The sequence below is a fragment of the Sinocyclocheilus anshuiensis genome, unplaced genomic scaffold, assembly GCF_001515605.1.
Source record: "Sinocyclocheilus anshuiensis isolate Anshui unplaced genomic scaffold, SAMN03320099.WGS_v1.1 scaffold1272, whole genome shotgun sequence".
In the NCBI taxonomy this organism is placed as follows: Eukaryota; Metazoa; Chordata; class Actinopteri; order Cypriniformes; family Cyprinidae; genus Sinocyclocheilus; species Sinocyclocheilus anshuiensis.
In genome coordinates this window covers 544840-557848 of record NW_015547713.1, presented here as the reverse complement: position 1 = coordinate 557848, position 13009 = coordinate 544840, and the positions used below count along the sequence as shown (strand labels likewise).

The following is a 13009-nucleotide window of genomic DNA, read 5'->3' as shown; positions in this document are numbered from 1 at the left end:
GCCAGTGTAAACATTTAAGAGCCAGAGCACACGAGCTCGCGCGTGCAGTGAGAAGATTTGTGCGTGCGCTCATCCGGAGCGCGCAAACCCGCGCATCAGATCGCGCGCAAATATTAAGCTTTCTCTGAAAAGCTTAATATAAAAGCTCAGGCCATGTGTTTAAATGGACAAATTCACACAAACATTTTCAAAATGCCCGTCTTGGTAAGTATCCTATAGCAGACATAGCCGGCTGAACGTACTGTATCAGTGGCAGTGCACTGGATCAGTGCATTCAGCCGGCTATGTCTGCTATAGGATACTTACCAAGACAGGCATTTTGACAATAATTTTTGTGTGAATTTGTCCATTCAAACACAATACTTCAAAGAGAGCTTAATATTTGCATGTGTTCTGAGGCGCGGGTTTCTTTTCACTGCGCGCGCGAGCTCGCGTCTTCTGGCTATTAAATGTTTAAACTGGCAAGGCTTAATAAATGAGTTTAGTTTAAACACATATATCAACGTGTGCTGTTCAGGTCTCACCTGTGCACGCTTCTTATTTTCTTTATTTTTATTTGACAGTATAGTTTTTGCCTAAACATAGCACATACCGAACCATAACGAAACTGACTCTAAAACTGTGATACAAACCGTGAGCCGTGAGTAAGTTGAACCGTTCCACCCCATTATTATATATATATATATATATAAAATAATAATAATTATTATTATTATTATATATTTTTTTGTAACGATAACATTAAATTTCTTTGATTCCAGAATGATTATTTTCCATTGGACTGACAGTTTCTTATTATCTCTCTGCCATCCTTGTGCATTCGGTTGAAGGTCTGTCACCAGCAATACATAAAGAATTGTGAAATAAAGTTGGTTCATCCAACTTGACATGTCACAAGTAAGGATGAGCATGAGTACTCAGAGGTGACAGCAGTAATCAATCATGAAACCTCTTTTGATTTTGATTTCTGAGAACAAATTTCGATTGGTTGGAGTGTCATTTTTGATGGTACCTGGTGGTTTGGATCAGGATGCATGTGTGTGCCAGTACTTTAAAACAGCACTCGACAATTTGTTTGTAAACGATCAAGGGTATTAGCTAAGCATGCAAAGTTCATCTACACAGCAAGATGCTTGTGGCACAAGATGCTAAAAATGTCTCAATCGTATGTACATCAACAAAATAGAAAAACCGGCACAGAAATTAGCACAAAATTAACCAAGTTCTTGGTCACAAGGTAATTAAAAGATTTAGCAGGAGACGTTATTGAAAAGTGGAAAGGACAGGCAGTAAGGCAGAAGAATCGAAAAGGTATAATGTCTGTGTCTCTTTAGCCCGAGAGTTTTCTGTTGTGGGCAGGAAGTAGGGAATCTCCTTGGTTATCCTGAAGGGACTCATCGGAGAAGAAAGACACTGAAAGACTGAGAGCCGTGTCCTTCCAGGAGCCTTATTAAAATGCATTAGAAGCACTAGGCTGCCTTTCCCCCATCATTGTGGTGCTTATCATCCACATAGCAAACAGCTCAGCTGTACACAAGGGAGCTGGGTAAGCCCTGTCAGCCAGGCCCATATTCCCATTCTCTCACACACAGTCATAAGCACATGCACCCGGCTCCTCCGAAAAGCCTCTCTTGCATGATGCGACCCCCTGCTCGCTTTCTTCATATGCATGGAAAGGACGGCATTTCAAGGACGTGAGATCTGCCTGTTCTTGCAGAGCAATTTAGATCGTCTCGGTTACGTATGGTAACCCTCGTTAAGATCGGTCTCAACCCACCGCCTTTCTTGGGTACAATGAAGTAAGAACTGTAAAACCCCGACCTCATATCGGCTGGAGGAACCGGCTATATCGCGTCCTTCGCCAGTAGGACTGCGATGAGATCCCAATTCGTCGGTCATCCGACGTGACGTCGAGAGTGACCAACTGAAAGGGAACTGGACAGCTCAGATAGACTGAGGCTCTTTAGTGCCATGTGCTCCCAGATTCTTTATGCTGTTTTAAGCATATTACTCGCCACTGTGTCTCTTTAATGTGTTTGCGTATTGCTTCGCCAAACAAATCAGTTTTAAACCCTTTTCCCCCCACGTTAAGAGCTCTGAAAAGTTAATATGCATCAATGGTCTGGATTTAGACCATTAGACCATTAGCAGTGAATGAAACTCCCATAATCTGATCCATATCACAGTGCATTACATGCAAGCAGTTTAACATCTTCCCTCTAAGTTTTACCGTCAGTTTTGCGCATAACATCAAATACATTTAAAATCTGATTAATAGCAATGCAGTCAAGCATGTGAAGCACATTAGCTTGCATGTCATATAAGATCTGATCCACAACCTCATGCTCAGCATATCAGATTCTAATACAAGCATCGACCACTTCGGGTATGAGATGTATTATTGGGAACCAGAATATCCAGAAATGGAGTCATAGGCGGAGGGTGAACCAACTCCAGGGTAAGGCTAAAAGCAGCCAAATGTATTAAACATCATAAACCCGTCTTTTTAGGCAAGAACCAGACATGGCTAAAAAAATGTTTAATGGGACTGAATCTGTATTTAACGTGATTACAATTGAATAAAAACGTTAGAAATTGATCATTATATAACGTTTCCTTTCCACGGTTATTCAAACAGCGAATAAATTATATATAGAAAGTGACATTATCACTAACATTGATCTATCGCGAGTTTAAGCACTCTCAAAAGAACAAAACTATCGTTATAATCACTGAAGCTGAAGCTGTATACACTGTGAAATGAATCTCTTACTTACATTGTACGTACATCTGCGCTTTGTTGTTTATGATGAGAGAATTCGCAAGAGTCCGGAATTCAGTCAGCGAACGTGGCGCACTCAACAAAACTGATTAGTTTGAACGATGACTCATCTGAACGCTTCTGATTGGCCATTGCATTCTTAAGCTCAACAGAATTGTGTGTGATTGGTTAAAATGCGCAACACTGTAAAAACGCCTAAAATGAAATGCGGTACAACATGAGCAGATTTTAATTTAATGCCGCAATCGACACTGTCTATTCATATTCACTTTGTTAGCAACAGAGACGTAATAGATTTAATTTATTTGTGCAGGGGCATTTTTGTCCAATTTAGTGCCATTTTTGCCCCAAGTCCCCTAAGCCTTACACACGCTTCGCCTATGAATGGAGTACTGAATATCAAACTCCCAAATTGGTATGGTATTTATAGTAACTGTTTCAATTAAAATGTTTGGAATGGATAAAAAAAAAAACATAAAACACAACACAAAATATGGGGGAAAATCAATGCAGAAAGAGAGCAACAGAGTACATTATGCCCTTTATTTACAGACTTCTATTCGAGTGTAATATTTAAAAAAAAAAAAGTCAAACAGTAGGCAACATACGTTGATGCATATAATTATGCTGCATTGTTGCCACATGACTTAACGTCACATCCAGTTATAATTCTGAGAAATAAATATGGTTATTTATAGTTAAATTTTGAAGAAAAAAAAAACCTTAACATTTGTCAATCTGGTCAAATAATGAGTCATAATACAGTTATTAAAAATCACTGATAATTTTATTTCTAGTTTATTCATCACACTGGAAATTGGAGGCCAAGTCAAGCATATTGCATTACAGTATTACATGCAATATGCATGTGTCGCACACTGCACATGTAGTAGATCATCTGGGTATTCTATAAATGCAGAAAATGCTCATGCTGCATACAGTACTACATACTGCAGGAATTATATGAGTAGCATGTTGGTATGTCAGTCTGAAAATAGCCTTTATTTATAAGAGCGCTGAATCATTTTGTTGGTTTATGTTTAATCAAGCCTATACTTTCTTTGAGTGATTATTGTGCAGAGTCATTGAGTTGAGTGAAGTTATTTGAAATAATCACTGGCAGTATGGTGTAGGCGAAACAGCTCTGAAGCGATGTGGGTGTTAAGTCCCATGAGAGACTGAACATTAAAACGGATGTAAATGTTACCTGAAACCTAAATTGACTCCATTGAGAAATGGACTTGCTTGGAGCTCATGACAGTTTTTTATTAAAAACCTATTATTATTTTTTTAGACCCTTTCTGATTTATTATTTTGTTATATTTATTTATTTTTTCAGATAAATAATGTGTGAGAGAGTGCAATATGGATTTAATTATCACCTACAGTATAAGCCAAATTTAGTCTTGAATTTATAAGACAAATCATGTCTTGAATTATTTAGGACCTTTAGTGTTTTCTTTAATTGAATAATATCGAAAGAATAGCTGATGACTATGAATAATTAGTATTGTGAAAATTATTAATTAGTAGGGGTGTGACACTTGTGGCACGAGATCTCGTGAGATCGTGACGATATCCTCGCACTATTGGCATATGTCCAACGTGATCTCATGATAATTCGTATGTATTTTACGTAACGTGGTTCTATAAAACGTACATTTACTTACATTCTTACAGGCACTAAAACGTACAATACTGACGTATTTTCAGCTTCTAAAAGTACAAATACTTACATATTTTCAGCATTTAAACGTACAAAATTGACGTATTGACGACACCTAAAAATGAATCCTTATGAATATTGAAATCGCGGCATTAATTTTATTAATTTTTAGTTGTCATATGAATTAGCTTGTTTTCAATTGCATTATTAAATTGTTTACTCGTTTACTTGTAAAGTAAATCACACGTTGTGTGATTTCTGCTGCCAGCTGTTTCCAAGAATATGCCTACATAATATTAAACAAGACTTCACTTTAAACCTTCTAATAAATAACATTTCTGCAATCGTTTAACCTTTACATGTCCAACGTGATCTCATGATAATTCGTATGTATTTTACGTAACGTGGTTCTATAAAACGTACATTTACTTACATTCTTACAGGCACTAAAACGTACAATACTGACGTATTTTCAGCTTCTAAAAGTACAAATACTTACATATTTTCAGCATTTAAACGTACAAAATTGACGTATTGACGACACCTAAAAATGAATCCTTATGAATATTGAAATCGTGGCATTAATTTGATTAGTTTTTAGTTGTCATATGAATTAGCTTGTTTTCAATTGCATTATTAAATACGTACAAAAATGTACGTTTTGTGCTTGTAAATGTTACGTATTAATACCTATGTATAAACATGAGACCAGGCTGATATGTCAGACCTTTCAGACATATTTGCATTATACTGGCTCGTTCACCAGTAGTGGTATGTATATGTAAGATATTTTATGTTCACCTACGAATACAATATGCTTACCTGCTGTTAACAGGACACTGTTAACAGTGTTTAACTAATCACCTATCTGAACAATCGGGCTAGTGCTGCTTCCTCAAGAACGTTTATCATTCTCACATGTTTTAAGCCTTGTCAGGTTAAACATTCAAGTGTGTTAAGCCATTCAAGTGTGAGACAGCGCGCAAGAGATTTCAGTGCGGTACTCGTGCGCTGTGATAGACCGTTTGTGTGCGCACGCACGCAAAACGCCGCAGCTCAGACAGCTTATGCAAGAACCAAATTGAGTTCTCTTTCGCATCTTCTTGACCAAATGCACACAAAATTATGTCAGAATCACGGTCTTGATGAGTATCCTCGTAAAAACGTATTGTTTCCAACCCAGTCTTCACCCTAAACTAGCAGGTTCAGGACTTCCACCCGTAACGGTAGTAGCCTACTTCTCAGTCCCCTCGCCATATTGGCTCAAATGCATAAGCAATTGCACTTATTATGGGCTCAACAGTCCTTTTAAGTTCATCTTCCTCAATTTAAAAACAAGTTTGTGTTCAAAAAGTAAAGAAATGCTTATATTACTGCACTCGCCAACGGAGCGAACCAACCCTGTGACGTCCCATGCTGTGGTACTGCAAGATGGTGGCACCCTTGCTCCAAAAGCTATAACAAAACATCCTTTTTTCTTTAAAACGTTTACATTAATCGTGTTTATATATTTTTATTAATATAAATCTCGTGTCTCGTCTCGAGGGATAAGTGTCTTGTCACATCATGGCTGTTTTAGATATCACGTAAAATTTTGCCAACATATGAGTCAATGGGACTGCGGCTCTCTAGGACCGAACTTGCCTACCCCTGACCTAGGGGAACCCAAGCAAAATAGGGTTTATAACCATTAATTCTTCAGTTTATGCCTAATTCCCAAGCAGACATCAAAGACGTTTCAGTATTAAACAGTTATGTTAGCTGAGATGGTGCCACTGAGGGTTTGCTCAGTAATTTGCAAAACGTAGCTGACATTTTGCAGGCCTTTGTTAGTTGGCAAAGCCTTTTTATGTTTCCCCCTGGGTTGTCTATGCAGTGAAGGGAATTAAATGCACAACTGGCAACACTGCCATTTCTGCTGTTTGTATCCTTGTGGATTGGACATTAATGCCGCTTAAATCTCAAAACATGCAATGCTATGGATGACAACAAACAAGGAAGATTGTCCTTCACATCCTGAAAATTAGCATTTTTCATCCATGAGATGTGACAGCAAAAAGCTCTGCCAACCTCCTCTTTAATTTTTAGTTCTGATAAAGCCTTTAACATAGCTAGAATGCTGTCTCACTCAATTTGATTGTCATTGTGAACAATAAGAAGACCTGTCGCTGTTTTAGATTACTGAAGCAGGTTCTTTGTCTTTCCGCAAACATCTTCTTATCTCCTTCTAAAAACAGTCTGTTTGTTGTCCCAAACCAGCAGGCACAGTTAAAACATTAGCCTATAGGCTGTTGCGTACATGGTGCACTTAAGAACACACACATAGAATTTTAGTGCCAAATTCTGTGAATGTTTGGATGCAAGTGGGCATCTTTAGCCACTCTATGGTCTCCATGGCTCTGCTGGCTATCGTAGAATGCTAGCAGCTCAAAGGATGAGATTGTCAGAGGTTTTTTTCTTAAAAAAAAAAAAGCCCAGTACTGAGAAGGGAATACAGGCTTATGCTGCAGGGAGGTAATGAATTCAAATTAACTTTAACTAAAAACTGATGATTATAGTAATAAGAAAGTCCTGCAGTAGAAACACAATGTAAAACCTATAAGGAGTACCAAGGAAACCTCTTTAGGTGTGCAAGTATATGATAATAAATAACTACAACATGTAGGGAATAATGTATAGTCAGCCAGTCACCATCACAAAATAAGTTCTAACATGAACTTACATCACGCTGAATGAGTTTACAATATTTGGCAACCTTCATTCTATCGATACCCTACTCTTTACTCTCTGTGTTTACTCTGTACTGTATGTTTATGATTTTGTGAAATGTTAGCAACTCATGAACCTCCTTGTTCAAACTTGGTATTCTGATCGTTGCAGGTGGAGCATGAGTGTGTGGTCGGAGATCTGCTGCGATGCGTGCTATTGGGTGTAGGATGAACCTGCCGGCTGTGCTGAATGGCCTGCTGGTGTCAGTGGTGGCAGCCTTGCTTTGGAAATACATTCGGCTGATTGAACACACATCACAGTTGGAAGAGGAGCTACATCTTACACGACAATCACAGGAGTTCTCACAGGCCCATATCGACTACCACGGTGCCCTGTTAACACTCCAAGAGCATGGCACCAGAATGGTCTGCACTGGCAAGATGCACACCGATCGCATCTGCCGCTTTGACTACCTCTGCTACTGCACAGAGGCTGAGGAGTTTGTATTCTTCCACAGTAATGCCTCTGTGATGCTGCCCAACCTTGGCCCTCGGCGTTTCCAGCCTGCCTTGCTGGACCTCTCGTCTGTAGAAGACCACAACACTCAATACTTTAACTTTCTAGAGCTTCCGGCAGCGGCTCTGAAGTTCATGCCGAAACCTGTGTTTGTGCCAGATGTCACTCTAATTCTGAACCGGTTTAACCCAGACAACCTCATGCACATTTTCCATGATGATCTTTTGCCCATCTACTACACCATGCAGCAGTATTCAGACTTGGATGATGAAGCCAGGCTCATCTTCATGGAGGGTTGGAGTGAAGGGGCTCACTTCGATCTCTACCGCTTGCTCAGCAGTAAGCAACCACTTCTCAAGGAGCAGTTGAAGACCTTTGGCAAACTCATGTGCTTCACCAAGTCCTACGTGGGACTGTCAAAGATGACAACATGGTACCAATATGGCTTTGTGCAACCGCAAGGACCCAAAGCCAACATTTTGATTTCAGGTAACGAGATCCGTCAGTTTGCTTCATTTTTGATGGAACGGCTTAACATCACGCAAGAGGAGGGCGACGACTACATTGTAGTTTTTAAGCGTACCACTAACAGGCTCATTCTCAACGAGGCGGAACTTCTTCTGGCTTTAGCCCAAGAGTTTCAGATGAGGACTGTCACTGTGTCTTTGGAGGAGCATTCGTTTGATAGCATTATCCAAATTATTAGTGGTGCGACTATGTTGGTTAGCATGCACGGAGCCCAGATGATCACCTCCATGTTCTTGCCCCGTGGTGCTGCTGCGGTTGAACTCTTCCCTTATGCTATAAACCCAGAGCAGTACACTCCCTACAAAACCTTGGCCTCCTTACCTGGCATGGACCTTCAGTATGTTGCATGGAGAAATACAATTGAAGAGAACACCGTTACATATCCTGATCGCCCCTGGGATCAGGGTGGCATAGTCCACCTTGAGAAGGAGGAACAAGAACGTATCCTTGCCAGCAAGGAGGTGCCAAGACATCTTTGTTGTCGTAATCCAGAGTGGCTTTTTCGCATTTACCAGGACACTACTGTGGACATCGCCTCTTTTCTGGATGTGCTCAGAGAAACTCTAAAAAAGCCTAATCTGAAAAAAGTCAAGGTGGCTAGCACTGTACATCCTGGTCGAGTCAGAGAGCCCAAGTGTCAGACGTCAGTACAGGCCACCAATGAAGCAAAGCTTTCAGTGTCATGGCAGATCCCTTGGAATCTGAAGTACCTGAAGGTTAAAGAGGTGAAATATGAGGTGTGGATCCAGGAGCAGGGAGAAAACACATATATGCCTTACATTCTACCCCATCAGAACTACACCTTCTCGGAAAACATCAAACCCTTTACCACATATTTAGTATGGGTGCGTTGTATCTTTAACAAGAACCTCTTGGGCCCATTTGCAGATGTTCTTACTTGTAAAACTTGATTCAGTAGTCAGGTTAGACGTAACACTGTCACTGTCAGTTAGCAAATAATTCATTTGAAGATTAATTCTCAGGAGCTATCCTGAAAATTAAACGGTGTGACATGGGTGAATTGTTTTCGGACTCGATTGTCACTTTTGTAAGATTGCTCTTCATGGTCCTTATGGAGTAGGGCTGGGAAAATAAATTGATGCATCGCGAATCAAGAAATTATTCCGCATCGATTCTGAGATTTTCCGAATGCATCGCGATTCTTTCTCGAGTCGATTCTGAGCTTAGTTTTGAACAGCAGATGGCGCTGCATACTGCTCCGGGTGTGTGTTCACGGTGTGTGCGTGTTCACTGCTGTGTGTGTGCACTTTGGATGGGTTAAACGCAGAGCACTAATTCCAAGTATGGGTCACCATACTTGGCCACATGTCATGTCACTTTCACTTTCACTTTAGAAACAGCCGTACTCTGCTTGTTTCCAAATCCTTACATGCACTTGAACCTAAAATAATCATTCATAAAATTTGAAAAGGTTGAAGCGAATTACAAGGGTGTTCACAGTGAGCTGTTTACATTAATCTGGTGTCATAAAAGCATTCTGAACCTAGGTGAAATTACAGACTCAGCTGAACACACAAGCGTTCAGCGCTCTTCATCATGAGCATTTGAGTTTGCGGATAAAAACTAGAGTAGAGTGCCATCTGCTGTTAAAATCTAAGCTGAGCTGACTCTGATTCCAGAGAAAATCACGATGCATTCGGAAGATCTGCGGATCCATCTACGAATCGATTCTGCATCGATTTATTGTCACAGCCCTATTATGGAGTGTCACAAACTGACAGAGAATGAAAGTCCTGACTACAACGAAGGTTGGAAGCGAATGCAGTTTACAGAACTGCCAGTTCTTTTAGCTCATGCCACCATCCGAGCAAAGTTCTCAATGACTTTATCAGAAATGCATTGCATTATTTAAATGGGTATTTATAAGTCAAATACACTGGTTTTGTCTGACACCTGCTTTTGGTAACAAACAAATTGCACAAATTTCTGTGGCTTAAGCATCATGATATTAATTTTATGTGACTTTGTGAGTGTGCCCTCTCTAGCCCAAGTTTTTGCATTGTATTTTTCATTTATTTTAGTTATGATGAAGCATTTTTTTTGTGTGTGTGTGGGGGGGGTCAGAAAATCGAAAGTGAACTTTAAGATAAACATTATACTATTTTAAAAATTGGCTGCTATTGCGTGAGTTAACTGTAGATTTGCTGCAGTGTTGATGTTCTCTCCTTTTTTATTATTATTTTTACTAGCCTAGCCTCAAAACCACTGATTATTTTCTAGCTGTTCAATGGGAAATGTTTGAATTTGTTTGCCAGTGAGATCTATCAGATCTCATCACAGACAGAAGACTTAGATGTCCAAGTCAGTAGTATCTTTGATGAATGGGGTGAAATAGTTTATGATAGTATCCTGAAGTTTGAAAGTCTTTTTTTGTTGGTGGCATGTCAGTAATTACTTCTGTGTTAAGTTGGAACCACTGTGTTAAGCAAGCTAGTGTATTTGGTGATAGCTGCATAGTGGGCTAGTAGCACAAAGAAAATCGGTTCAAACATGGGAAAGGCCAATTCATGAACTGTAGAGTGTATGTAAGTAACTGGCTAAAAGCATTTGATAAATGTCCAGTAGAGGAGTAACAGTACTTTGAACCTTTTATGACTGCATAAGCCTCACAGAATGCAATATTAAATATTTGAAGATTACTATTTATATGATGTGTAAAGAAACCACTGTTTAGATGTTATTCCTATCCTGTCCTTCAACAAATTAACTTAAAACAGTGTGTATATCTGCTTTACAGGAGGACAATGCCAGTTTCTGTTTTTTTAGATGCTTTTGTGCAGACTCTTAACATGTCTCATCTGATTTTCTGCAAAGACAAGGTGTGCTTTGCTGGCTTATGGATTATTGAGAAGATGGAAACGTACTTTATCTCTGCCAATTATTTATTGAAGACAACTCTGGAACACTATACATACTGTACCCCTGATTTGTTAAAAGTTGCACTGTTTAAATTTTTTTTCTACTGCTGTGATCAATGAATGGAACATAAGAAAGTCAACAATCAACCACAAGCTTTGTTTAAATGTTTTGTGCTGAATGGCCTGTCAAGTCATCTGTATTTTTTTCCTTCGGTGAGGTTTTATTCTGTCCTTCACTATGAGGACATTCTGAATTACATGGAAATGGATATAAATGATGCTAAAAACAACCAAGAACATTTCTAATTGAAATTTGGAAACGGCAAACCATGCAGCCATACAGTTTATTTGCATAACCCTGTGTTTCGATGGTAATTTTATTCAAGTATGAGGATAATAAATGAATTCTGTTTGTAATACAAAATAGCAGAAATGTCCTTTGCATATAATCAGAGAGAAAACCTAGCATGGAAATCTTTAACTATCTTGCCTCCACTCTGAGTTGAGAAACAGATGTTCGTGGTTTCTCATTCTCTCATTTTATTAATTAGATGATAGTTTTCAACACAGAAACAGATATATATAGATATAGATAGAATTGCAGGCTTGGGTCCTGCAAACCGGTCCGTTCCCTGTGCCAGTTCATGAGATTTACCATTATGTGCCACTGGAATGTCATACATCATTTGTGTCATTTTATTAAATGTACAATTTCTCAGATGTTTTTGCGATGTCTTGTTTTTATTTAAAAGTCTCTATCATTTATCAGTATTATTATTTCATGTTGATGAATTAATGAATTCATGTTTATTTGTCATTCAACATCTTGATTTTTAGAAATGCTTTCTAAACCTTGAAGAAGTGCTGAATTATTAGTCTAAAATCCACAACAGAAGGACTGGTAAATAACATTACTCCAGCAGTCATGAATTTACATTACATTTACATTTAGTCATTTAGCAAACACTTTTATCCAAAGTGACTTACAAATGAGGACAATAGAAGCAATCAAAACCAAATTGGAAAATTATGGACTTTCCTTTCATTTTTGTGTCATAATTTGCAGTCTTGGTGTCTTCAGACTTTAAACTTAAAGATTAAATAGTTTCAACTGGCCATTTTAGCGCCAAACAACATTTGCTCAAATTAACATACTGCTCTCAATTATAGATAAAAGATATGTTTGATGCTATTTTGGTGAAAGCATATATAATGCTACTGTTGTCTATTGGAGGACAATTGAATAATCTTCTTCTCTTTGTAGGAACCCATTTTCTCCTCTGCTTGCTATAATTTTTTGTCATTTAATTTTTTTAGATCAGAATCACTGTGACCCTACGGAGACAAATTTGTTTTCAGATGCTGCATCTGCCTACAGAATGGAACATGAAAGAATCGCGAATCTGATAATATGCTGAGTGTCTTCATGTAGAGCAGTGTCAGTTCAAGGTGTTATGTATAGCCGGAGGGGATACTGTTGAACTGCGACAAACTGATGAAAAAGATGGAGTGTGTGTGGTGTGTTCCGCGTGTTGAGACCGATTCAAACCAGATTTCAGGCATGAAGTACAAATTACATCAGCTTGCTTTGAACTCATTAACCCAAACACACAATGGCATGATGTTTTTATCCTCCTATTCTTAAAGGAATCATTAGAAAGGTGTATATAGTTTTCAATGAGGTTAAAAGAACTATACACACAGGTATTTGGAACAGATTGGGATTGTCTGGATGTGGCCATTACATTTACGTTTACATTTAGTCATTTAGCAAACGCTTTTATCCAAAGTGTCTTACAAATGAGGACTATAGAAGCAATCAAAAACCAACAAAAGGGCAATAATATGTAAGTGTGACAAGTCTCGGTTAGCCTAACGCAGTACACGTTGCAAGTTTTTTTTTTTTTTTTTTTTTTTATAAAAAAAATG

General features: G+C 38.6%; 1 protein-coding gene across 3 annotated transcripts in view; it reads left to right on the top strand.

The window, feature by feature from the left end:
• Nucleotides 1–11740, top strand: part of LOC107704096 (protein O-linked-mannose beta-1,4-N-acetylglucosaminyltransferase 2-like) — an 18634-nt gene extending 6894 nt beyond the window's left edge. For 2 of the 3 annotated variants that reach the window (XM_016506940.1, XM_016506941.1), the window contains exon 2: nt 7329–9369. In XM_016506940.1, the coding sequence (XP_016362426.1) occupies nt 7364–9112 (1749 nt within the window). In that variant the 5' untranslated portion in view covers nt 7329–7363 and the 3' untranslated portion in view covers nt 9113–9369. Of the gene's footprint in view, nt 1–7328; nt 9370–10959 lie in introns of those variants that run through there. The other variant, XM_016506942.1, reaches the window with a different exon arrangement.
• The last annotated feature ends 1269 nt before the right edge of the window (nt 11741–13009 follow it).